Source organism: Phytophthora infestans, genomic scaffold (assembly GCF_000142945.1).
Source record: "Phytophthora infestans T30-4 supercont1.39 genomic scaffold, whole genome shotgun sequence".
In the NCBI taxonomy this organism is placed as follows: Eukaryota; Oomycota; class Peronosporomycetes; order Peronosporales; family Peronosporaceae; genus Phytophthora; species Phytophthora infestans.
In genome coordinates, this window is record NW_003303720.1 from 609,739 (window position 1) to 634,916 (window position 25,178).

Consider the following 25,178-nt stretch of genomic DNA (forward strand, 5'->3'; position numbering starts at 1 on the left):
GGGGTTCTTAAGGATCTCAGAACCCAAGCGCGCCTGACGCTACTTGTTTAGGTCTTCCAGGACGTTCTCGTCCAAGACAGAGTAGGATTTCAGCTCCTCCCGAGTGGTCTCAGGTCTCATGAGCACCATCTCAGCAATCTCTCCAGCCTTGAGGTTGGACAGGAAAGACTCAACCGTCATTCCTCGAGGTTCAGTATCTCCGCAACCTCTGGCAACGGCTCCAAGTGAACACCAGATGCCTTGACGGGTAAACCGGTCTCGCCATCGACGATGTGATGACACTCTTCCTTCGGCCTTGCCGGAGGAGCCCGGTCCCTGGACTCCGAGTCGCTTGAAGCGACGTCGATCTGAAGGAAGTTCGGATCCGACTTGAGGCGGCGGCGGCGTCGTTGACGACGGCAACCGTGACGTGGAGCTTTGCTGCCCACGTCTAGGGATGTCGGCGCTACGACATCCGAGGCATTCGTGGCCTCGTGTGGTACTATGGTACCCACACAGGAAGCGTGTTCAGCGCCTTCCTCTTCAGTTAAGGTCTGGGCGACCGCGTGTGGCACTGTGTTACCCACACAGGGAGCGTATCCGACGTCTTCCTCTTCAGTTAAGGTCTGGGCGACCGTGAGTGGAACTCTGTTACCCACTCTGAACACGCTGTTCTCAGTGTTCGTGACAGCTGCAGCAGTCTGCGGAACTAAGTTACCCGCCTGTAGACCTAAATTACTCACTTGGCCAGCGCCTCTTCTGGGCGCTGCCACCATCAAAACATCCTCGGAGTCGTCATATACGTCGACGACTCCCAAGCATCTGCCGGATGCTTTGGTACCCTGGCAGCCCTTGCGGGCGCCCCGGGTCCTGACAGAGGTGGGAACATGACTCACCAATGCTCTGTCGGTCTGGGCGGCTGGCACCGATTGCTTTGCCTCGCCAGTCGATCCAGGGCTCGTGCTTCTCAAGCCAGGGCATGCCCAGGATCATATCATATGGATCCATATCGAGAACAGTGAACTGTTCGAGGCTGTCAAAGTCTTCAAACTTGACGGCCAGATCCACTTGGACGTTGGGGACAGTGACGACCTTCCCGTCGGCCAGTTGCACTGACACCGTCCCGTTGCCCTTGCTTTCTCTCAAAGCATCGGACAGCTTGTTGCTGTTACGAGCAACTGTCTGGTGGTGTGCGAAGTTCTTCGACGCCCCAGAATCGATCAAGATTCTAAAGGGATGATCGTATCCCCGTACACATCCGTGTACTACGAGCAACCCGCCGCTGCTCTTCGCCGATTCGAGAGTGCGAAGACTCTCAGGGGCTAAGTCCCCGTGGTACGCGCCACCCGCGCACCCATCACGAAGACTTAGTTCTTCCCCAGTAGGGCGCCCCGCCCCAACTGGTTCCCTGCGTTCCCCTGTCCCCGGGATCCTGGCTTCTACCAGCGACCCTTGAGGACGGGCTTGGGAAGGGACCGTCTGCGGAGTCTTTCCGCGGGGCAGTTGCGCTTGAAGTGGCCCATCTTCCCGCAGCCGAAGCAGCGGATGTCACGCTGTTCGGCAGACCCGAGTTCCATGGGAACGGGTCCGTTGGGGCTCGTTCGACCGGGAGCCGACAAGGAACTCCCAGGCCATGCTGTGGCCGGCGTACGCGCCTGGCGATGGCTGTACTCTTCTTGAAGAGCCACTTGAATTGCCTCTTCAAGGGTGATTGGCTGCACCTGGAACAGCTGAGTGCGTGCGGGGCCCACTCGGAGGCCGTCCATGAACACAGTCATCTTGATGTGTTCGTTGAGTGGTTTTCCCACTAGGGACGCCGTGAGCTCCCGTATCTCTTGCACGTACTCGTGCAGTTCGCGCCTCCCTTGTTTACACGAGAGGAAGCGCGAACTCTGGCGGTACTCGTAGTTAGCCGGGAAAAACGCGGCTCGGAGCTGTTCACACAGCTGAGCCCAGGATGTGAAACCTTCAGGGGATGTTGCTTCCCGTGTGTACACCCAGCTCCTAGCACGGCCGCTAAGGTTGGAGAGTGCAAAAGCAACACGAAGTTGCTCGGTCGAGATCAGAGCCGCGTCCATCGCGAGCTATACTTCTCGGACCCAGAAGTGAAGGTTCTCGCCTTCCTTCCCTTCATACGGCTTAACCTTCAGCCGGATTGGCTTCGGGTGAGGCGGATTTGCTTCCGCCGCCGGAGCCTGCAGGTTCTCCCGCACATGCGCGATGAGGCCCTGCTCGTACGCGTCGAATGCATTGACGCGCTCGAGCTGCTCAGCCGGTGTTGACACCACCAGGCTCTGCAGGGCCTCCATCCCGAAGATGCCAGCCATCTTCCGAACCGACTCGAACTGAGAGTCGTTCATATGGGAGAAGTCGTTCCTATCCATGGCAACAAACTTCGGAGAGGTTCAGGTGGTCTACCCGCGGTGGCGTGGATTGACTACGAGTGCTACCAAGTGTGACGGGGTCACACAGCACCTTGCGCTAGAGGAAGTTATCTTCCGAGAGTATACAAACTCTCAGTGAACGGCAGTTCACAGGTCCCCTCTTTGATTAAAGAGAGCGAAGTGACCTAAATAAGGTAGATTGTAAACTAAGTATATTTATAGGTAGGTGAAGTTTGGGTTTAATACAAACTATAAGTCACCTATAGAAATGCAATGTCATCAACCAATGGTACTTTGTACCAATTGAAGTGTGACGTGTCACACTTCATGTAACCAGGGTACACTTAGGGCTACCCCGTTACATTCACTATTCAAGCAGAATACAGTACTGTTTAATGATTACGAAATGACACGACATAGAAAATTGTAACAAAAAAAAATATAAAACAAATCCCCCTTTAAGCGGAGGGGTATTTACAGTGTAGAGGGGTATTTACAGTGTAAATACCCCTCCGCTCAAAGGGGGATTTGTTTTATATTGTAAATACCCCTCCGCTTAAAGGGGGATTTGTTTTATATTGTAAATACCCCTCCGCTTAAAGGGGGATTTGTTTTATATTGTAAATACCCCTCCGCTTAAAGGGGGATTTGTTTTATATATATTTTGGCAATTACAGAGGTTTCTAAGAAAATCAAACGGGGGATTGTTTTGGTGACCAGAGCATCGGGGTGCTAACACAGCAAAATCTCGAGCCTGTCACCAGCGTGTGTAGCACACGTGGATTTTCAAGAGGCCGAGCGTCTTGTACCCTACGACGCTTTGGCCTCCGACCCAAACACTATGGAACGTGTGTGACCTTCTCCGTGGGCAATACATAATCGGAGATGTACTACACTTTAAACGCGTATTGGCGATAATGGATTTTGAGAGTGCCACTACAAGACTAATATGAATGGCTCACATCGGATACCTTCCAAATGTCATGGCAGCAGGTATAACTGCCCCTGGAAACACGCGTACGCGGCCATTCGAACAAGGCACTAACACTCGAGGCGGTTCGAAGATAAAGGATGAGGACGGACTCCACTATCGTTTTAGTCGAGACTGAGCCAGATTTTCCTCGCTGGCACGCGCGGTGCGTTTCTGCTTCGTCAACGTTGCGGCACTCGATCGGGTCAGGCGTTGGGCGCTGATCACTTTGTAGTGACGGCTCGAAAGCAATTCGGATTTACGCCAGTCCGAAGCTTTCTGGCCCCACGCCGCGCCTGACCAGGCAGTCAACCTTCCGTCTCATCGAGTTAAGGCTTAAATATAGTGCTCAATCCTTCTCGCTCAAAATTTGCCGAGATGAAAGAAAAAGACACGCCTCAGCTTCAACTTGATCTTTAATTTATTCAAGTTAAAAAGCACAATACCAACGGCCACTTCAAACGGATGGCATTCAGAGTGAGCTCGCAGAGCTCGTTGCCCATTGCCCCCGTGTCGAGGAGGGCCGCCTATACTGCAAGCTGGGAAAGAGTGAAGTGGGCGACTGTGGTCTCCGTTGCCGCCCTGGGGTTTGTTGAGCTAAATAAGCTGACAGCTGCAACCGCAATGCCATGCGCCTCCCCGTTACAGAAGTGAGGATCCTTACGGCACATGTAATAGCAATATCAGGTGATTCAGGACGCTCGACACGCCAGTATCAGGCGCCGCTTCGCTGGTCAAAAAGCCCACAGTGACGAGCAAATGTGCACGCGGACATTGGCACTTGCGGCGTTTGAAGAAGCGTCGAACCAAACCATGCATGCAAAGACGTGCTGTCGACGAATGCATCGAAGCTCGCCCGCCGCAGCCTATTACGAACTTTAGTGACCAGGGCTCTGTTCGAGCTGAAGCACATACGCCCATGCAATCACAATTTGTGATTCACCATTTCGGTGGACCAATCCGCTTGAAGATCTACCGGGTACACGGTGATGACTGTCCGCTCAAAAGCGATGCGCCACATCTTGACGACAACCGAGTCTGGCATGGCCGTGCTGGCAATTGTGCTTTACAATTTGTAAAGCCGCCCGCCTTCCCAGAAGTGTTCCCAGGCCCACTGTCAGAGACTGAGACAGACAGGCCGGTATTTGCTCTTGCAGGTCTTTCAACGCGGGGCTCAGTCGACGACGTCAGTCAACTTCAACTTGTCATTGATTTGCACAGGTCGGCCCACTAAGGCGCGGAAAGATGAGCCCCCCGCAGCAACCAGGTATTTGTGCGGCTGACTATTAGCCCGAGCTTTGAGCTCCAGTAATTACAGCCGGCGCATCCTTGTAAGCTCATCTTCCGCTGCCGCCGAAGCGCCATATATCCCGCTCTGTAAGGCCACCACGCGAGTGGCTTTATTCGGCGGACAGCTCTCGAGACGTGGCGCCATCGACAAACGCCCAAACCGACTATATGGTGTCCACAATGCTCGGCGGTCAGGCTTCGACGTCGAAGTTGGCTTTGATACGCTGACTCCGTTTCCGAGGATACGGTGCAGCTTCGCTTGGCAGCAAGATCGCGCGAGGAGCGACGGAGCCTTTCGTCGCGGCAAAGATCCTGCTCCTCCTCTCTGCGTCGAGATGCTCGCGCGCTGCCCGTCTACAGAGTCTGTAGTACAGACCACCGCTAGGACACGGGCGCCCAACCTCCTCCGTCAGGTCCGACAGCAGGTCTCATTCCTCCATTTGCTTCCCCGGCAATACTTGCAACACCAATCTGTTTACAGCCCCACCTTAGCAGTATGACTGTCCGCACGCAGTACACCAACAACGGCGACTACCGCAACATGCACAGCCTCAAGGTCACGGCCACGATCTTGACTCACTTGTCGACACACGCCACCCCGGCACTCCCCGGGCGACACAGACCCAATCCGACACGGTTACCCAGCATCCATTCACTCTTCACTGTCGACGCCGCACATGCTATCGCTGCGGTTCTACCGCCGCTGCAATGCGCCGTCGGTCTTATCAACCTCGGCACTCCTATCGGCCACCACCAGTCTCCCGTCACCAGTCCAGCCAAACCCGTCGTGGGCTCTCCGACCAGCCCCGGCATGACACCGGTCGGACCAATCTGCCAGAGTGACTCCACCTCTGCTACGTCTGTATCCATCAGTTCGAAGACTCGGCGCCCGCTGTCCCTGCATGACCTTCTGTCCACCGAGACAACGTCCACTCCATCAACACAACGCTGCACTAACGTCCACCACCGGCGTCAATGTGGTATTGCCGACTGCCAAAAGTACGCTCTGACTGGCGGGTTCTGCATCCGACACGGTGGCGGTAAGCGCTGCAACTTCGAGGGCTGTCAGACTGTGGCACAGAGTGGTGGGCGGTGCAAAGCCCACGGAGGCGGCAGTAAGTGCAAAGTGCCGGGATGTGGCTCTGTGGCGCGCCGCAAAGGCTTCTGTATGACGCACGGCGGACGTCAGCAGTGCAAAGTCGATAACTGTGGTAAGTGCGCGCACGGCGGCGGCTTCTGCATCTCGCACGGCGGCGGTAAACGCTGCTCCTCTAAGGCCTGCAACAAGAGCGCACAGGCCGGTGGGTTCTGCTACAGTCACGGAGGTGGTAAGCGCTGCGCCGCGCCCGAATGCTTCCAGGCCGCGCGCAAGGGTGGACTCTGCATCCGACACCGGAAGCTCGCGGCGGCGCGGTGCTTCTGAAGTACAGCAACGAGGCTTCGACGTTGCAGTAACGTAACGTCACTGACGTTGCGAAATCAGCCTGAAACGACCATCACTCACGATGTTTCAAGTGTCGTTATTTTACGTAAAAGCTTGAGTACTAAATTTGAAAATCATTTTCTTGGTTCAATTGGCTGCATTTTCAATTTGACTTTTAGTGTAAGCTTGCCCTTTACTATATTATACAGGTGATTCTACGATTTCACCGCTGCGGACCCCGCAGGAGTTTGTTCCTCATTTCCCCTTTTGGACCCGACGTCTGAACGTCTGCTTCGAGCCGCCGCCTGTCGAGAGAGAAGAAGCCAACGCGTGTGTGGCTGTCTTTGCTCGTTCTCTGACCGCCCCTCCGTCGCTTCTCCACCCGCTCGCGTCGCCTCCCGACCGAGCTAGACTCTGCACCCTTCGCTCGCCCGACTTACTTCCGTTAACGGGCGTTCTCAATATGAGCGCCGCCTCAGCCGTCTCTACTACTCGCCCCGAGCATCTGCCCGGGATGTTCGGGACAACCATGACGCCGCCGTCTCAACGGCGTCTTTTTCTCGGCGCGTAGGCGCCGGGAAGCCGCCTCCTGACGTGCTCTCGGCGCCGTGGCAAGCCGCAGACTCGCTCCTGGATTTGGACGAGAATGATGGTCTGTCGCTGCTGCCTGAGAGCGCGTTGGAGGTGGCGACAGCTTGTCGGGACTTGGTCGTGGACAAGCTGAATAAGAGGAGGGATTTTGTGGTGCAGGAAGGAGAGAGGGAGAAGACTAAGGAGGAAGACGCGGAGCAAGTGGAGGACTCGCTCAATGTGGACGAAATCAGCGACTTGTTCTCGTGTGTAGAGCGAGAGGAGACGTCTGGTGTGGATTTTAGTGTGTTCATCGAAGAAGCGGATGATGTTAACGTGGAGGAGATTAATCAGATGCTCTCAAGCTTTGATAACAGCAAGGCGTGCAGTACTGACGACTTGGAGCTGACGACGTCGTCCCCTGTGGATGTTGTTGACACGAAACAGCTGGAGTTCGAGATGGAAGAAAATGTGAAGACGTCGCTGGAGCTTTGCAGTCCATTTGGCGACGTCGTAGCTAGACTCGAAGAGGAAGATGCAGACGCGGAGAATGTTGCCATGTTGTCGGAGATTTTCTCTGCAACGTTGGAGGACAAGGACGCAGCTGAGCCGGTAGTTGAATTGCCACCGACGTATTCGGTCGCCGACTATGAGGACGCCAAGAATGTAGGTTTGGTGGCAGAGCTGTTCACCTCGCTTGAGGAGAGCAATGAAGTTGGCCAAGAAGTGGAAGTAGCAGACAAATCGACGACGCAGGATTGGATTGATGCCTTGGAGGTGGACAACGTGGCTTCGTTGTTCTCCGAGCTGGAGCAGGCAGAGAAGACGCAGACGGCAGCACCCACATCGGTCACAATGGACTCGCGGATCTTCGTGCCCAAGTTCTCTGTGCGAATCGAGGGCGGTCAGCGACCAGGAGAACGTCGGCCAGTAGTTGGCCCCAGCAGCCATCTGCTTGTAGGTCCGCCTGGCGTCTTATTGGCTGGCCCGCCCGCCGCGTCCCGCGAGGAACGCGTCGGTCGCTGGAAGTCCAAGCGGAAGACACGGTCGTTCTCGACCAAACAGCCCGACCCGACGCTCTCCAACACGAGACGCGCCAGCGCCGCCAAGCGCCAACGCGTCAAAGGCCGCTTTATCAGTGACACAAATACGTTCGTCTCCATCACCGCGCTCCAGAGGTGATCCAATTCTCGCATCGATTCCTAGACCAGCTTTCCCCTCTTAAAATGCACTGAAAACTTCCAAAAGGATTCTATTTTCGAGATGCTTTTGGCGTGCAGAACATATCATTGGAGTCCTTTTTGTCCAATCCCTAAGTTCCAGCGCATTTCTTCCAGTAAAACCATGCTGAGAAATACAAAATGCAGTGCTGGAATGCATTTAATCTAGCAGCAATTTTAGGCTTAAAAATGAAAGGGATCCAATACGTTTTTAGAAAGCATGTGATTTGCGTGAGCTGTAGTACCGCAGGTTCAACCACCACATGGTCCGACCTTCTCGCCATTTCTGAATTCGGCAATGTGGAGTTACATGGCGTCGGCGCTCGGTGTGCTGAACTCCAGAGAGGACCCACTCTCCTTGCGTGCTTCTCCGAGCAATCAGGACAGCGATGCAGAGCGCTCGTCTTTTCGCTTGCGCTGCCGCGGGTGGCTCGACAGGTACGGACGTACAAGACCACAATGTGATAAACTTAGCAACCCATATTGTGCTCTACTTTTCCTTTTACAATGTGTAGAGAGAACGAGTTGTTTATGTCGATACCTAAGCGTGCCACGGCAAGTTGCAATGTCATTTTCTTCCCTGGGGATGTGCAGGACTTCAAAGCAGCCATGGCAACAAGCCCCTTTGCAGACTATAGCGACTTCGCCTACGAAGCTGTGGCAGAGCTGCTGAGTGAGAAGTTTGGAGGCACTTGTAACGTGTGGGTGGTGCGACCAAGTCGCTTCAAGCACGGAGCGTACAGTAGCTTCGATAACTTCGTGACGACCAATGAATACGGAGCAGCAACTCAATGTACGTGGTGATGGTGGAAAAACTGATGACCAATGATTTTTTTAATAACGGTGGCTGATGCAGATGATCCGAGCGCTTATGCCACTAAACATTTATCATCACTGATGCAGAATACGCAGACGGCGCTAAGACGACAAGGAGGTACAGATCTTTTTATCGCTAAAGATATTCTCGGCTACTAACGTGTTTTTCTTATTTGTAGTAAATGTGTCGACTGCGCTTCCGATGCACCTACTGGGTTTTAGCAAGGGTGGCATCGTGTTAAATCAACTCGTAACCGAGCTGGTGCGGTACTCGTTTAATAAGAAACGCTCCAACAGTGGTCAAGTTCGGCAGGGCTCTGTGTTTGCGAGCACCCGACAGTTCTTCGCCGCGGTAGGTGACATCGTTTTTGCTTCTACATGTAGACAAGGGAAGGCGTGTATTTTGATGTCTTAATCGACTGTGATGGGTTTTTACTCTTTGAGCAGATCAACTCGATTCATTGGTTAGACACTGGCAATGGCTCCCTAGAAGGAGCAATGCCAACGGAAGAGACAGCCTTGGCTGTGCTCTCGCGATACGAGTAAGCTCACAGAATTTTTCAGATTTCTTTTTAATACGTGATATTAAGCTGCTATTACTTTGATTCCTCAAACAGGCAACTCAGATTATTCGTGCACGTGACACCGTATCAGTACGAGTCGAGACTGCGGCCATGGATTAAAACCGAAGTAAACAGTTTTGTCACCAAGATGAACCTCCTCGGCGCCGATATCCAGCTCATTATGTACGTGGGTATTGAACGGGGTGGAATTCTATGTGCCTATCTAACTAGACTTCCTGGTTTCAGCTATTACGAAGGCGACGAGGGCTCGTTAGTATCCCATTTTCATATTTTGCAAGATTTTGAGGCCAGCCGATCATTCAGATCCAAAGGTGAGGGAGTCGCGAACTCACCGGAACATGCTGTTCAGCCGGTTCGGATTCGGGCTTGCAAAAGAGAGGTCCAGATGAGACCATCAAAAGGGTGTTGGTAAACACAAAGAACGAGATGCGACAATTAAAGCTATCCGGGAGTAGAGAACATCAAAGACTGTTCATGTGCTAATGGATCTGCGTTTACACAGTACATCTCTAAGAACAAAAGTTAAACTAACTTTTTTTAAAAAGTTCACATTTAATGTGAACTGACCTCCATGTTATTTACCGAATGACAGACTCTCTGTGGTCTCTTGTTCATTCAAACAGAATACAGTTTACTTCCTGTTAAACCTCCGTTTGGTACAGAAAACGTATCATTTGCAGCGCGCTGCGACCACATAGCCAATATTGCCAACTTAGTTCTTGCCCTTCTTGCGCTTCTGAGAGGTCGACGTCGTCTTTGTGGTCGTCTTCTTGGCAGGGCCGTTCAGAGGTGCATTTAAGCTTTGATTGACACTAGCCGTCTTCTTCACGCGCTTCGTCTTGGAGCTGCGCTTGCGGGATCCGCAGCACAAGCCACACGTGAGCGTACACAGCGTCGTGGTGAGCAGCCACCACACTAGACGCAGGGCGAGACGGATCTGGAACAGAACCAGCGGGATCGCCAGAAGGATCAGCACTCCATCAATAACTTTCTGAGCGTGGTGCGCCACGTAGTCGTTCTGCTCCAACAACGTGATCGCTTCATTACGCGCAAGCTTGGCACGACGCAGAGCCTCCTGCGAGTAGACTACAACCTGCTCCTTGACCTTAGCAGCTTCGTCTTGCACAAGCGGCAGGTATCTCTCGTTCACAGTCTTGTGTACGTCCGCCCAAATCGGATCCACCGTCTTCTGTACGTCCACAAGAATCGGATCTAGCGTGGCTGCCAGGTTCTCCTGGTAGAACTTGCTGGTGGTGTCACTTGCTGTCTTCTTGGCATTCTCAAAATGCCCCTGTACTTGTTCCAATGTGTCCGACTGCTCGTTCAGCTTCTCCTGGGCATAAACCACAGCTTGCTCTGCCAGCACCAGCGCGTCATCGTAGTACATTGACAGTAGAGCGGCCATAGAGAGCTCCACGGCCTTAGCCTCGCCCAGATCTTTGAGCAACGCCTTATTCTTCTTCTCAAAGCTGTCTTTGCTCTTCTCCAGCTGCGTTGTCTTCTTCGCCTGCTCTGCCAGTTTGGCCAGCGCCGCCTTCAGCTCGGCGTCTCTTTCAGCAGCTGCTGTTCGCTCCTTCGCCAGATCTTCCTCTAGTCTAATGACGTCACTGTCACGAGAGATAGCTCGCTTGCTCTCGCTCTTAAGCTTGTCCAGCGCGCTCTTGAGCTCGGCTTCGGCCTTCTCCACGGCATGTTTCTCGATGGCCACGTCCTTCTCGAGCGTGGCAATCTCGTCCTGTAGCTTCAATACGATTGCTTCATGCTCCTTAGCCACATCTGCTAGCAACTTCGTCTTCTCCTTGCCGTGGGCATCCACTTGGAGCTGCAGCTCGGACTTGGATTGCTCCAAGTCTGCGATCTTTGACTCGAAAGAGGCAACAACGGATGGCGCTGTGCACTCTCCGTCGGTTTTAACTGGAGCGGCGTCTTTGGCGCACACGGAGACGGCCAGCGCCGCGACGAGCAGCGTCCAGCGAGCTACACGCATTGATATACGAGTGAGTCTTAGTGATCCTTTGGGGGGTACGGATGAAATGAGATGTGAGCTTTTTTGGACTGCAATGTTGGGCATACAAAATGGAGGTGAACTTGGATAACGTGATGTGATTGGACAAGTAGAGGAAGTGTTTTGTCCTATGAGAGGGAAGGATGGTGGGCGACACGCAGTCTGCGATCTATAGGGAACCATCCTATTTGGTAGAAAGCTTGTTGGTTGTAGATGTTTTATGGTTGATTGAGTGCAATGTAGACGATCAAGTGTTCATCAGATCACAGCGTTGATGCCGGCTTTCCCAGCTGTTGCGCTTCAACTTGAAGGTGGATCTCGCCGCCCGTCAGGGGCATCACTTCGGCGCCTTGGCCACTAGGCATAAAAATGGAGGAATGTCGGCAAAAGTAATTGTAGTGCATTGGATAGATAGGCGAACCTGATGGGGGGAGATGATAGTGTTGGGTTGGCATCCTTGAGTGTCGCGAGTGACTCAATAAACGTCTGTGGTGCCACGAAGGACGTCGTTCCTAGAAATACGTCACGCTTCTCTTCACTACGAATCTCGTAGATACTGCGAAGCTTTTTGACATTGGACAGCGCAAGTCAGGCAATAATCTGCAAAACGAAAGAGAAAGAATTTTACCTCCGAATACGTGGCTCCACCGCTCACGAAGACGATCATTTTCTCACCAGAAAAGTGCTCACTCTCCTAAATAAATTGCAGAAGATTACTTTCGTGCTTGGTGTTAGCGCATTTAGCAAAGGAAAATATATCTACTTACCGCCGCGGTTTCCTGAGCCTTGCCTTTTCCAGCCATTTTCCTACGATATAAGTGGAGAGCAAACTAGTTGACAAACCGCAGTTAAGGTTGTATGAGCGGCATACGTACTTTCGTAAAGAAACCGGACCAGCCTTCTTGGAATCACAGGCAGTCGGACTTTCGGGTGGTGGCGTGATAATATATGGGTACTCGGATTCACTTAGAGTACGTTTGAGCGCACTTGCCACAATAGACTTGATCTTGGGGTCATAACGTGCGTTTGAATATTCCACCGCCTCGGCCTTCTTCGTAGCCAGCTTCAGTTCCTCGTTCGAAATCAGCGAGTTGCCATTCTGCTTGTACAGCCCGGTACCAGCTACCAGCACCATATTTTCGAGAATAGCCTCGTGCTTCTTGGAAAGTTTCGCGGCTTGGATGACCTTGTTGCGCTCTGCTTCCTTCATCGTGTCTTGAGTTAATGCAAAAACTGCTGCAACGCGGAAGCGATCGTTCTCTGTCAATTTCGGGTCCTTGAACACATCTTCAAGCTGCTTGGCCACTATCGAGTGCTTCAGTTTCTTCCCAGACTCTTCAACACCCGTGGCCAGGGTCTGTTCGATGTTGGAGGCTTCAAGTAAGCCCGTAGAGGTGAAAATCTCCATGGCTTTACCCGCCAAGAACAAGTGCTGTGATAATTTCCCCAGCATTTCACGGTACTCAGGCAACTCACGCAATCCGGCAGCCATAGCCTGCAGATCTGTGCTTTTGCCTCGACCAAGAGAAGTACCTGCATTCGATGCCGACAACGCAGTCATTCGCTTGCCAATTTCCGTACTGACTTTAGCTATATGTGTGTGGCGGAACTCTACCCACTGTTTGTCGTTTTCGTTCAGAAATGCCGTCTTCGTCGTCGTACCTGAATTGGTTTCCGCTTCATACGCGATCTGATCGCCCTTCACGCCCAGCAAGTCGTACGTCATGGCCTGGAATGTGCTCTCGTGCATCAGTGGCGTGACCATATCTTGTCCACGGTCAATAAACAACAAAGTGCCTCGCTTTGGAGCATACGAAAACGTCGAGTTCTGAGCCAAGTAGTCGTTCATCTTGTTCTGGAACATTTGGGCCAGTGTCTCCATGCGAGTATGTCCAGTCTGGAACCTTACATAAGGGTACTCCTCAAGTGTAGCACAGACCGACACCAGCTTACTGCTAATTTTCTGCATGAGCATCTCACTCTCACTCTTCTTGGTAGCAGGAGAGTACAGAGTATGGAAAGCTTCGTGCATTCCGAAAGAGAACGCACATTTCTCAACAGCTAAGAAGTCCACATTGACTTCCTGCAAAGCTTTCAGTCTTTGTAATAAAGCTTGAGGGGCATGCTTTAGCTCACTGAGAGCATCTTCACCTGCATGGTATAGGAAGTAAAGATACACGTCGTTGTATTTCGGCTTGTTGGGGTCTTCGAAGTCTCTCGCCAGACGACGCACGTTGGCAGCTGTGGGAGCGATAAAATACACGACATTCATCTCTGGGAATGGCTGACGATCGAGCTCCATGCGTTCCAGAAGCGATACGCCGCAGTCCGTGAGCTCGCTCATGCGTGCAACTTGCGTCAAGCTGTGTGTAGCCTCATCGTCCACGACCATTACGACCCATCCGCGGGTCAGTTGTGTCACGTGCTTGACTATTTGGAGAAGGACCTTATCCTGCACCACCTTACGCAGGTCTACATCATGCAGCTTGGCCACAGACGTCGGCGTCGTCCCCGTCGCCGCGCTCATGACCGTTGCGGAATGCGGCGTCGCTTCAACATGTACACCACTTACACAATATGAAGTGGTTCACACACAGGGTTACACTGAAGGGGTACGGTCGTTTTTTGGCGGGAAATGCTGGTGGGGATGCCATTTCGTAGTTTGACACACGGGTACGTAGAGTAAGAGCGCGATGCAGAACGTGGGTAATAGTCGGCGGCGCGAGCAGCTGCCTCGCCATGGATTGTCAATGCTGTCGCTGTACAACGAGGCACCGTTGGTGGAGGTGTCTCTGGAACAGTTTGAGGAGTTCGCCATCGATCGACTGCATGTACTGAAGGCGGTGGAGAACTATCGCCTGCGCAGTGTGCAGATGAAAGACCGTGAGGGACGTCTGGAGAAGACGCTTAACAAGCATATGCCGCTGCGCTCGGCTGCCCCTAGACGCACGGGTCAAGCAGATGACGACACGGCCAAGGATGTGCTGTCACATTTCTTCCTGCGCATGGCCTTTTGCCAAACTGAGGAGCTGCGTCGGTGGTTCCTCACACAAGAGAGCACACTCTTCCGGTAGATTGTCAATTGCAGCCTCTTTAAAAAATGCTTCTGCTGACGGTTTGATACGATCTTTGACGCAGTTATCGCCTGGATAAACTGACGCGGGAGGAGAAGATCCAGTTTATGAAGCAGAACGGACTGTCGTACGAAGAGGTAAGAGAAGATGATAATATATTCAAAGAAAGTAGGAGCTGACTGGCTTACGCTGTACAGGCAACGATGAAGGAGATTGAAGCGAGGCAGAGCAAGTTGAAGGCTGTGAGGGACTCCAATGACTTCAAGGTGCGCGGCCAACCACTGCCTGCATACTTCAAGGTTCCCTTCACAGAAGCTCTGGACCTGGTTGCTACTCGACGAGTGTACATTGAGGCTGGTACAGCTTTTGTGCCGTTTGAGCACGTCGTGTCCATCCTGTTTGCTGCCTTCCGTGCCAATGTACGGTTCTATCAGCAATAGTTTTTCAGCTTATTCTAACAATTTCTACTGCCGCAGCTGTCGAAGGAACTATCGGGAGCTTTCCGCAAGTACAATCGCTCGTTGGTCAGCAAGGACGAGCGCCTTGCGCCTGTATTATCGAACCTTGCTAAGCACCACATCGACGCCGACTACTCTTCCACACCTGTGCCTGGATCGGAGAATGCGATCAGACCAGATATGATCGATGGTCTTGCTGCCACCTCCATGCCACTTTGCATGCGCTCACTGCACAAGGGACTGAAGCTTAACCACCATCTCAAGTTCGCAGGACGTCAGCAATATGGCCTGTTCCTCAAGGGTATTGGACTTCAGCTGGATGATGCTATCGCGTACTGGAAGCAGGAGTTCTGCAAGAAGATGTCGGTCGATGATTTCAACAAGAAATACGCCTACAACATTCGTCACAACTACGGTAAAGAAGGTAAACGCAAGGACTACGCGCCTTCCAACTGCATGCGCATCATTACTGGCGATCCGCCCAAGAACGGCGAGTATCACGGTTGTCCGTTCCGTCATTTTGAGCAAGAACACCTGCGTAAGGCGCTGCAAGGCGTGTCAGAAGGAGACAAACAGGAGATCTTGTCTCTCGCAGAGAACCACCACTACCAGATCGCCTGCAAAAAATACTTCGAAGCTACTCACCCTGGTAGCGACCCTGACGTCCTTATCAACCACCCCAACGGATACTATGAAGAGAGCCGCAAATACTATGCCACAAAAGAGAAGGGAGTCACTGTTACCGCTACTTAGAGTGGTGATATTGATAGTACTGTCAAGAAGAGGTTTAATCAAGAGGAATCCGTAGGCTCATTCTAACTCAAATGTACTCATTTGTTGTTATCAGGCGGGTTCCTCCTGCTGGAATCGCTCCCTTCATCTGAGAACAGAAATTCTGGGTTTTACGGATCTTGTCAGTTGATCGACTCAGCGTTCACGACTTCGCGCGTGTACTTCCGTATCGCCATGTCAGCGAAAATACGGAACAACACCTGCATTATGAAGAAGTGTATAACGCATGTGAGCAACGTCTTATCGTCCAAAGAGAGGGTGGCCGTACCAGACGAACCAAGCGTCGATCCGAGCGGAAGCTCTGCACGTTGTTTTCGCTCTTTGCTTGCTCTGCCTCTGCTTCGGTATTTTCGTTTGGGTTACGTGCTGCAGTTAATTTCATACACGTTGAGAGTTCGCAAAGTGATTTCGAAGCTGCCATTCTCTAGAAATGTTGAACTTACCCGTCCGAACAGGGAGCAATTTGGGTCCGCCAAGAATCTTCAGCATTTCGAAGAAGTTCTTGTCGCCGGCTTCATTCGCAATGTACTGAGAGTCGAGCACAAAGCTCTCACGTTGGTGCTGTGCGGTCAGATCCTCGAGGTGAGCTTTGTATGATTTCTTAAAAGTGTGCAAGCCTTCAGCTTCTACGCACCACAAGGTTTTTCTCGAAGAAGAGCTCCGCTGCCACTCGGCCATCGGTGTATCCTGTCTCCTGGAAGTGGCGGATCTGCTCCAAGATGGCACAGAGCAGCTGTACAATTCCAAGCTTAAGTTAGCAATCTTTCGCACGTGCAATAGGCCTTCAACTACGTACAATCTCATAGGACCCTTTCACCTTGGTTTGGACACGAAAGTAACTTAGCACTTCTTCGGTCGGCAGCAGGAAAAATCTTTATCAACATGTTATACCAATCAGTACTCCGCACCCACAGCGCGAAGTCATACGTAGTCCTAACTTGCCTCGCCTTTGCGTTTTCTCCCAGTCGAGACCACCAATCCATAAAGCCCTTCATGTGGGTATCGACAAAGTCTTTGTACTTGTTCATGTCAGCTTTCATCGCCACCCGCAAGCGAGCTCGCTCCGTCAGAATCTCCTCGTGAATGAATGTTGGCCAGGGTGAAAATTGTTCCTTGTTTTCATCGTCGGTCTCTACGCCACCATTCCCCCTCTATAGTAAGAACAAACATCCTGAATGGGTCAATCACTTCGAAAGCACTTCGTACCCCAGTCCGAGCATTTGCTGGCGAACTCCGCTAAGTTCATAATTGTGTGCGTCACGCCACAGCAGCTACAGCCTCCCTGCAATACGAGACTCAGTATTTCTTGCGGAAGTAGATGTTTTCATTGTTTTAGAAACCTGGTTGACGTATTCGAACATGGTGCGATCCACCACCCAAGTGTCTTCGTATTTCCTCATGCTTTGATCAAAGTTTCTCCGGCCACTGGTTTCTCCCACGGCAGAATGGCGAATGAGATGGTGTGCGATCAAATGCGAGCGTGCGTTGGCACCATGCAGCAACGAAGTTCTTCTAAAGCGGAACTATAAGCAGCTTGGTAGTGTTCAAAACCAGCAAAAACCGACTTCAACTCAGTCACTAAACTGAATTTGAGCCCCGTCTTAGTGATGCATTTCACCACAGTTTCGACGTGGACAACAAGAATAAATGGCGTCAATCAACGATTCTACTTCGCCTTCTTCTTCTTTCGTGAGTCAGCCTGGTGATGAATCACAGAATAAAGCAGTGCACCCGACAGCTATAAATAACACACATACAAAGCTGTCGCCAAGTTCCAATGATCGCAGTGCGAATAACGATGAAAATCTGCGCCGCCAAGTTGGACAAATTGTGGCTGATACACAGCAGACCATCGACTCGCACCTGACGCTCTTCCGCGTGGGGCTCATGGTGATGGTCGCCGCTTCGGTTGGGGCATGCGTCAAGCTCAGCGGCTTGCTCAATCGCGTCAATAAGGTGGAGGATATTCCGTTGTGGCAGTTCGCGAGGCGCAAGAAGCTGCGCGTGCGCTTGATTCGCCAGTCGCGCCAAGACCCGAGCATCTTCTACGTCTATCATACGCCGTTCTTTCGTCGTGTGGTGCTGCAAGACGTGCTACCACAGAGTTTGGCAGTAAGTGTAAGTGGGAAGAAGGAGAGCGACCTGCTCGCAGTTCGACTGTTTGGCGTACAAGTGGATGAGACCTCGGAGGAGTGGGTATGGTTCAACTTTGTGTCGTCACATCGGTATTTGACGATTCAGCTGCTGCAACGGTGAGTTTGGCATGGCAAGCTTTGGTGCTTTGGTATGTGGCAATTAATTTTTTTGTTTGCGTCGATAGAATTAGTGTCGAAGGAAGTGAGAGGGTGGCAACGTGTAATATCGCATTACGGAGGGTTTGTTGCACCTTTTAGTTCTTGAAAGGATGATCACATTTGGATAAACTGACTAAAGGATCTGTTGATGTCACTGCAGTGGCCCTTGGGAAAAGATTTTGCTCACGAGCTAGTTTCCCATGGCTATGCCGAGTGCATTCCCGAAAATCTTGAAAACTACGACAACGGATCGTAAGGAATTCTCTCATGCGCATGCTGGCTAGATCTCAACACTTATTTTATTCCTGGCTTATCCTTCCAGGGAATCTGGAATATCGTATCTCGCTCAGCGTCTTAAGAAACTTGAGACAGCCCAGAAGCACGCTCAAGTTATGCAGTACGGCGTCTGGAAAGATTGGCATGAAGAAAAACTCTCCGACCGCGTTCTATCTGCTGGCAAACGTGCCACTACAAAAGGCTTAAAGAAGATTATCGACACTTTTCGGCAGTAATCGCAAATAAATATCATCGACAAGAACTTTTTGCGTGGATATTGTCCTTTTTACTTGGAAAAAATATTAACCGTAAAAAGCATTGTCACTCAGAGCAGCATTGTGCACCACCTCCCTTCAGTTTAGCCATAGCAGCGGATGGCCACATCACAGCCCTTGTCTGCACATTGTCCTCCCTTCTCCAGGTACTTCTGGTGATTGTCTTCGGCGTCCCAGAACTGTTTGGCCTCCATGATTTCCGTCACGATAGGTTTGCTCAGCGTTTTCTGGTGCTCCTCCTTGGATGCCAATGCAGACTTACGCTGGTCCTCGCTGTGGTAATAGATACCGGATCGGTATTGCGTACCCTTGTCATTCTTCTGGCGGTTAAGAGTCGTGGGGTCGTGGATGGCCCAAAACTTGTTCAATAGCGACTCGTAACTCGTCTGAGACTCGTCGAACACAATGCGGATGGCTTCTGCGTGGTTGGTGCGGCCTGTACACACCTGACGGTACGAGGGACTTCCCACGTTGCCCTGAGTGTAGCCCACTGAGGTCTCCAGCACTCCTGGGATACGGTCGAAAGCTAGCTGGACGCCCCAGAAGCAGCCGGCAGCGAAGGTGGCGACACTCTGTGGTCTGCTGATGTTGTTGTCGACCTGGTTGTCGGCCATGACGAAACTTGGAGACGTGAGGAACAAGCGCGACGTGAGGCTGCGGCGGATGATGCGAAACTGGTGAGCTACGCAACCGATGAACATCTTTTGAAAAAAAGACGTGGAAGAGAAAACAAGAATGTTGGTCGTTCTTACCGTTTGAGGTTTTAGCCAATCCTAGAGATTTTTAGAAAGTATTTTTCATCGTGGGCTCTTTTAAAACTACTGTACCGGTACTCTTGGAAGGGAGCCCTCGAAGATAGCGGGAGACCAAGCTCGGGCTCAGTTCGTCTTGTATGGCATTTTCCAGAGGCAAGAATCCGTAAAACCTCCGTAAAAGTGAGGATGCATGCTGGCACAGTTGAAATGTATACTCAACGAAACAGAGTCTGTTCTAAGTGTAACAGAGCTAAGATTTCTGAAACATGAGAATACCTTCCTTGTACAATGCTTTCGCAAGCTCTGTCTGGTCCTGAGGGTCTTCATGGGGCATGTCGCCAACACGGAAGTAGTCGGGGTAGCTGTTGAGAATAAACTCGATACTTTCGGCATCATCCAACTCAAACTCAAGCGGAGAGATAGGCACCTCGTGATGCATGCGGGAGTTCTCGCGGCAGTGATACAGCACAGCTTTACCATCCTCGATCACAAGACGCGCAACGCCATGACGGACTAGCTTGAGCTGGGTGTTTACCGTAATCTTCTGCAGCGGGCTATTGTCGCTCGTGCAGTTCTCCTCTTCATCCTCAAGAGCAGGAGGCAGGCGGTCAAGTAGAAAGTTCTTGGCCATCTGGTCGGAGGCAGCGTCTAACATTCCCATTGCTTCACCAAGCACAGTCTTAAGCGCCCCTTTGAGCTTGTTAGCGAAGGCCTGTCTCTCCGGGTCGCCTTTACGGTCTGAGTGCATGACACCCATGTACTCCAAATAGTCACGAGGCAGCGATCGCCGTAGTTCCACGTTAGTGTTGATAGCACCTGCCAATGCTTGAGGGAGCAACACCTCGAGGAAGTTCCCCATTGTATTCTGCTGACCAGTCGACACGGTCAAGTGCAACGAGTGTTTCTCCTTGTGTGCACGTGCTTGGTGAATAAACCCACGTGGGAAATACAGCAGGTCTCCTTGTTCCAAATCCACTTCAAGCGTGGGTTTGCCAAGGTCTTCCGCCTTGAAATTTCCACTAGGATATCTCGCCAACACGTCACTCTCATTCAACGGTTTGTACACTTTCCAGTGCTTGCATCCTTCTGTTTGCAACAAGAAGGCCTCAATGTCGTCGAAATGGGGTGCAAACCCTTGAGTATTCTTCGGGGTCAAGTAAGTATTGGCACCAGCCATACAGCCCCATTCGTCCTCCAGAGTGGCCAGCAGCTTCCAGACATCGTCCGAAAACTTCTGAGGGCACAGGAGACGGACAGAGCATCCATCATCGTAGTGTTTCCACACCTGTTTGGCCGTTGCAGAGCCTGGCGGGTTGAGTGTGTGGCGGGTGTCGTCCACGTACTTGGTCAAGTCCACATCAGTGCCGTACTCGAGCGTGTGTGTCTTGAGAATGCGGTCGATCTCCTGTTTACTGAACCAGCCGTCGTAATAGCTGGGAAAGTTGCGTTTGATGGCCAATGGACGCTGCTCCCAATAGTTCTCGTAGAACTCCTCAGGGGTAACAGGGTACAGTAACCAGGTGAGTAGCAGTCGGGCTTTCGTTGCGCTATGGACGTCGATTTGAGACACGAGTTCGTGAGCATCTACGACTTCATCCGCGGATATGTCCTTTTGAATCAGGAGAGGGACGGAAGAGGATGAAGAAGCCTTGCGCTTCTTGGCGGGAGGCGCAGACGTCGGAGCCTTGGCTGCAGTCTTGCCCGCCATTGGTTTGCTTGTAATTACAAAGATGAAAGGCTGCCATGTTTTTTATAAGAATATGTTTTTATTTAGGAGCTTGGTATTTAAATGAGTCCTTGCTAATGATTTTAACTTACTGTTAAAATGGTATTACTAAAACAAAAATACTAGCACTTTTTTAAAATCGGCCTAGATCGTATTTAAAAATCCGCCTCGAAATTAACAGGAAATTTACTTTCGGAAGAGCAAATCTGTCGGAATTCACAGTATTAATACAAACATTTAGTTTCAAGACGCGTGATGTACATTTATTTAGGGTATTAAACATGTACAGTACTGCACCCCGTTTTCGCGCCCTTGGACCTTTGATAAACTTCCGGATGTGATGATCCTGAATCCAAATGAACTATAGTTTCTAAGCTTCAATTTCGTTTATTTGCAAATCCTATATGGCCCACCCCGCGAAAACGGGGTGCAGTACTGTACACGAATGGCGTTAGAGCACCATAGGCTACAACAATACAACAGCGTACAAGCACCCTTATACAGTATGACTCCTGCACCATTTTATCTGAAGAGCACCCTTAAACAAGGGAATAAATGACCAGTGGACAGAGGCGAAGTTTCACGATAAGGACAGCTATAATGACAAATTTACAAAGTCTGTTATCTGATTCCCGTGCCTTTCTCAGTTCTCGGATTCACGTGCTTTTTTTATTAAGCAAAGACCAAGGACGATGGATCTCCAAGTCTTGGCGCTCCAGCTGCTACGTTCCAGAGCCCAAGAGCTTCAGGAGATGCAAGACAAGTTGTGTATGGTGGTTGAGGCACTAAATGAGCTGCAGTATGCTCGCGAGGAGTTTGAAGCAATGCTTTTACGCGAAACCGAGGTCATAGACGAGTTAAGTGCACGTGTCGACGCTGTCCCTAGGTCAAGTGGCTGTACTCCGTCGTATGGAGCGTTAATGGGACAAGTTATCAGGATCCTACTGCACGAATCAAGAAACAAGTGATGTGGTAGCCTAACGTTGAATCTTTCAGCAAGCGAAAGTGTGCACATGTGGACAATGCTGATGAGTAAAGCAGCTTTTTATTTTTTTATTGACGCTGACAACATTGATACACAGTGCTATATGCAGTTGTCTTGCTCATTATTTTGTTGAGCAGCTTGCTACTTTCTTGGCTCGTCCTCTGCATGTCGGCTACGCTTCCGTCACTGGGTTGGGTCCGCTTTGTCGCACACAGTAGCAGCCACATCAGTCTCAACCACATAACGCGCATGTACGCCTCCGTGATGCGGTGTCGCTTGAATCGGTGTGCGTTGCGCACAAAAGCGTTAGCCATACCAACAATAATAAGTCCACAACTGGTGCCGTCAGACTGGGTTGGCTCATTAATCCAGTTTTTAACAATCTTATTTGGAAATGGCTCCTTTGCTCCACTTTCCGAATGCCACTTTTCCAGGTAAGGCCAAAGCTTGTCCCTCCATGTGCTCTTGATTTGTTTCCGATTGATTTGATGGTGTAGTGGCTCGAAGAAATGTACCCGCAGAGTAGGAAACTTCCACAATAATGACTCCCTAGTGAGTTCTGCTGAGATGCATCGGTATATTCACAAATGGCGTCTCAGAAAGCCACTTCTTGGGTGCCGTGGGTCACCGCATTAAGGACGACAGCGCGACACAAACCGCCAATGTATCTGCGATCATGTTAATTGAGATGTCGATAACCGCATCGCTCACCATGACATCGCGAGCAATACCAGTCGTAATATCGATAAAGTTGATAAAAGAAGAAACGGATTAGATCTTTAACATTGTCATTAACGAGAGCCCGGAATACTTCGTTCGCACTGCCTCGACCAGGTTTTCGTATGCTTTTGCAGCTGCAGAGTAGATCAATCCACTAGTTTTACCCTCCAGTGAAAAGGGTTCGACGGGGTGGGCTTGTACTAGGCGCCATTCTTGCTTTAGCCACTTCATATCTCCATTGCACCTCTCGCTTTTGCTTTGAGTACGTAGATCTGCATGATTTTGTGCAGGTAAAAACTAGTACACACCCATACAGGCATGGTTAATAACTACACTCAAATATAGGGATACATATACAGCACCCATAACTCTCATGAATCATTCTAGATCTTCGCGAGTTTTCCGCGTACCTGTGCAGAACGAGATAGTTTGACCCGAATGAAACCAATAATCGCCACGGCGCGGCTTCATCATCTTGCGCCAGCATCTCTCTCTCTCTCTTTTGCACCATGGCAGCATCGGTCTTTTTCAAAAGGACGTCTGGTATGACGAAGGTATGGTCAATGAATTTGCTGTCGCTTGCTACTTTGGCGACTTAGCACGCAGCCGTACGGGCTAAAATAAACTCGTCTGTCATCCGCACAGCGTACTGATCAAGAACATTCGATACCTTCTCCATATTTGGGCAGTAATTCGCCCATTGGATGATTTGAGTCAGCGTAGTCGTGACATCGGCGGAGACCAAAACAGCAGCAAACTTGGGCTGTTCCGTGCTCCACCCTTGCTTGGTCTTCTTTTTTGTCCTGGGTTTTGGAAGGGGTAGTCGAAGTACTTCAAACAAATTTGGTTAGTCTCATCTTGAACAGTAAGAAAAATCTTCGCAACACTCATGACAGCAGAGTGATCATCGACTTGGTATTAACCTTTCCCTTCGCATCTTTGGAGCTCAGCTTTGGATGATCTCACCCGATCGACCGCGTCGGACTCGGGCTGAGAAAGAGACTCCATGCTTTCTAGACTTTCATCATCTCGCTCACCAACATTGATTTCGCGCACAAATCCAGAATCGCTTGGTCTTCATAGCCAGCGCTTGGTCCGCCTCCAGATCCGTAATTACGGCAGCGTAATCGAGCTGGTCGAAGAAGCTATCGGGATCGCTGTCCGTCTCTATTCCACTGGATCCGTCGTCAATAGAGGAACTCTCACCACTAGTGTCCCCAGATTCGGTGTAAACAACGCTCTTCCATTTGTTCATTTCTTCATAAAACTCGACGGTAGATAGCTTAATCAATTTATCAATAAGCGGTTGAAATAGAGCTTGAGCTCTTGCGTATTTCTCAGCATCCGATAATACAAATATACCCGCGTGTTCCTCTCTCCGTAGGCGCACAAACGCCACACAATTTTCCATATTAGAGAAAAATCGGGCGCTAATGGTGCTGCATCGGCTTGGGGTGCATAACAGGATCTTGTCTTGCTTTCACCACATTAATTACTCGCCGTAGGGGCTATAAACGCTTTGTAAGAGAATCGTACATTTCTTTGGCTTGTGCCATACTCCACCGACTTGCAATGGCTGGAAGTTGTTTGAATCCGTGAGCTTTGCGAGCGACCATCATAAAATGTTGGCATGGCAGGCGACGACTCTTGTAGAACAGACAGCTGCATGACCACGTGAGGTCATCTACCTTTGCTTCTTGTCCAGGTAGCTGCACCTTCCAATCAGATTGCGAAAGACCGACCAGCACACATTTAGCTTCGCCCTTTGAACACATCCCACTGTGCCGAAACCTTCTCGAGACTGTTGCTCGATAAGCGGGCTGCAACAAGATGCAAAAAAGGTGAGACGGATCCGACTCACCGAGATTGGCTTGAGAACTTGCGAAGATATGTCAGCAAATGGTACACAACATTAAACTGGTTCTGTGAAGAAAAAAAAGCAATTGTCCGATCAAATCTTGTTTTTCTGCCAAGAAGTCGCTACTATTGATTCCAATTGCTCTCGATTCTGTTAAAGGTCGTATTTCTAGCCGTAAAGTAGCTGCCACGCCCATGGTTGTACCCCATCACACTACACCACTCCCAATTATCTTCGAAATACTGAAAAAATATTTGGGCAGGACTTCTGGTAGATGTCAGGACACTCGCCCTTTTAAATGTTTTCAAACCCGTCTCTTGATCGATTGAAAGCCTCCGTGGTCGAACTGTACATCATATGCTTCACTGAGAGCTCGAACTCGTCCCTCTGAGATCCATTGAGCCATACTTGGCGCGCTTTACGACTTTTTTTTCAATTTGCTAGAGTGTGGATCTGACACAATAGCACTGTTGCGTCGAGAAAGCATTTCTGCAGAGCTCTCCCCTCTTTAAATTCCTTGTCAATCACAAAAGTCTCGATCGCAGATCACTGCGAGTTCTTTCTCTTGAAATACTCCAAGATCATCTCCATCGTCTCTATCTTTTCATCGAGTGCAATAAAAACAAGAACTTGTACACCACGTCCTGTTACACTAGTGACAAGAAGACTTCCTACAAACAAAACGGCAGGTAATAGCTTTAAGAATACTGTAATACTAAAGATA

At 50.6% G+C, this 25,178-nt stretch overlaps 10 protein-coding genes across 10 annotated transcripts; 6 read left to right on the forward strand and 4 right to left on the reverse strand.

Annotated features, from left to right (window-relative positions):
* Positions 1–5,119: 5,119 nt before the first annotated feature.
* PITG_15862 (uncharacterized protein) lies at positions 5,120–6,046 on the forward strand (the record flags this gene model as incomplete). Its single annotated transcript, XM_002898053.1, has 1 exon — positions 5,120–6,046. One exon carries the CDS (start codon positions 5,120–5,122, stop codon positions 6,044–6,046), a length of 927 nt encoding a protein of 308 aa, XP_002898099.1.
* Positions 6,047–6,315: 269 nt separating this feature from the next.
* PITG_15863 (uncharacterized protein) lies at positions 6,316–7,871 on the forward strand (the record flags this gene model as incomplete). The annotated part of the gene is made up of 1 exon (XM_002898054.1): positions 6,316–7,871. The coding sequence occupies one exon, from the start codon at positions 7,472–7,474 to the stop codon at positions 7,796–7,798; it is 327 nt and encodes a 108-aa protein (XP_002898100.1).
* Positions 7,872–8,134: 263 nt separating this feature from the next.
* On the forward strand, positions 8,135–8,640 carry PITG_15864 (uncharacterized protein; the record flags this gene model as incomplete). The annotated part of the gene is made up of 3 exons (XM_002898055.1): positions 8,135–8,164; positions 8,219–8,274; positions 8,352–8,640. 3 exons carry the CDS (start codon positions 8,135–8,137, stop codon positions 8,638–8,640), a joined length of 375 nt encoding a protein of 124 aa, XP_002898101.1.
* Positions 8,641–8,733: 93 nt separating this feature from the next.
* On the forward strand, positions 8,734–9,781 carry PITG_15865 (uncharacterized protein; the record flags this gene model as incomplete). Its single annotated transcript, XM_002898056.1, has 5 exons — positions 8,734–8,770; positions 8,832–9,004; positions 9,100–9,194; positions 9,270–9,398; positions 9,462–9,781. 5 exons carry the CDS (start codon positions 8,734–8,736, stop codon positions 9,646–9,648), a joined length of 621 nt encoding a protein of 206 aa, XP_002898102.1.
* A 110-nt stretch (positions 9,782–9,891) lies between these two features.
* Positions 9,892–11,254, reverse strand: PITG_15866 (uncharacterized protein; the record flags this gene model as incomplete). Its single annotated transcript, XM_002898057.1, has 1 exon — positions 9,892–11,254. The coding sequence occupies one exon, from the start codon at positions 11,221–11,223 to the stop codon at positions 9,949–9,951; it is 1,275 nt and encodes a 424-aa protein (XP_002898103.1).
* Positions 11,255–11,504: 250 nt separating this feature from the next.
* PITG_15867 (syntaxin-binding protein, putative) lies at positions 11,505–13,633 on the reverse strand (the record flags this gene model as incomplete). Its single annotated transcript, XM_002898058.1, has 5 exons — positions 11,505–11,598; positions 11,663–11,805; positions 11,870–11,935; positions 12,009–12,048; positions 12,117–13,633. The coding sequence occupies 5 exons, from the start codon at positions 13,631–13,633 to the stop codon at positions 11,505–11,507; spliced, it is 1,860 nt and encodes a 619-aa protein (XP_002898104.1).
* A 276-nt stretch (positions 13,634–13,909) lies between these two features.
* PITG_15868 (DNA primase, putative) lies at positions 13,910–15,526 on the forward strand (the record flags this gene model as incomplete). Its single annotated transcript, XM_002898059.1, has 4 exons — positions 13,910–14,311; positions 14,380–14,452; positions 14,513–14,734; positions 14,792–15,526. The coding sequence occupies 4 exons, from the start codon at positions 13,935–13,937 to the stop codon at positions 15,524–15,526; spliced, it is 1,407 nt and encodes a 468-aa protein (XP_002898105.1).
* Positions 15,527–15,578: 52 nt separating this feature from the next.
* On the reverse strand, positions 15,579–16,965 carry PITG_15869 (uncharacterized protein; the record flags this gene model as incomplete). The annotated part of the gene is made up of 8 exons (XM_002898060.1): positions 15,579–15,765; positions 15,834–15,931; positions 16,009–16,126; positions 16,203–16,298; positions 16,362–16,404; positions 16,478–16,697; positions 16,772–16,847; positions 16,906–16,965. 8 exons carry the CDS (start codon positions 16,963–16,965, stop codon positions 15,688–15,690), a joined length of 789 nt encoding a protein of 262 aa, XP_002898106.1.
* Positions 16,966–17,212: 247 nt separating this feature from the next.
* On the forward strand, positions 17,213–18,115 carry PITG_15870 (uncharacterized protein; the record flags this gene model as incomplete). Its single annotated transcript, XM_002898061.1, has 4 exons — positions 17,213–17,254; positions 17,327–17,817; positions 17,886–17,940; positions 18,020–18,115. 4 exons carry the CDS (start codon positions 17,213–17,215, stop codon positions 18,113–18,115), a joined length of 684 nt encoding a protein of 227 aa, XP_002898107.1.
* A 341-nt stretch (positions 18,116–18,456) lies between these two features.
* PITG_15871 (nucleolar protein, putative) lies at positions 18,457–20,873 on the reverse strand (the record flags this gene model as incomplete). The annotated part of the gene is made up of 2 exons (XM_002898062.1): positions 18,457–19,092; positions 19,442–20,873. 2 exons carry the CDS (start codon positions 20,871–20,873, stop codon positions 18,494–18,496), a joined length of 2,031 nt encoding a protein of 676 aa, XP_002898108.1.
* Positions 20,874–25,178: the final 4,305 nt, after the last annotated feature.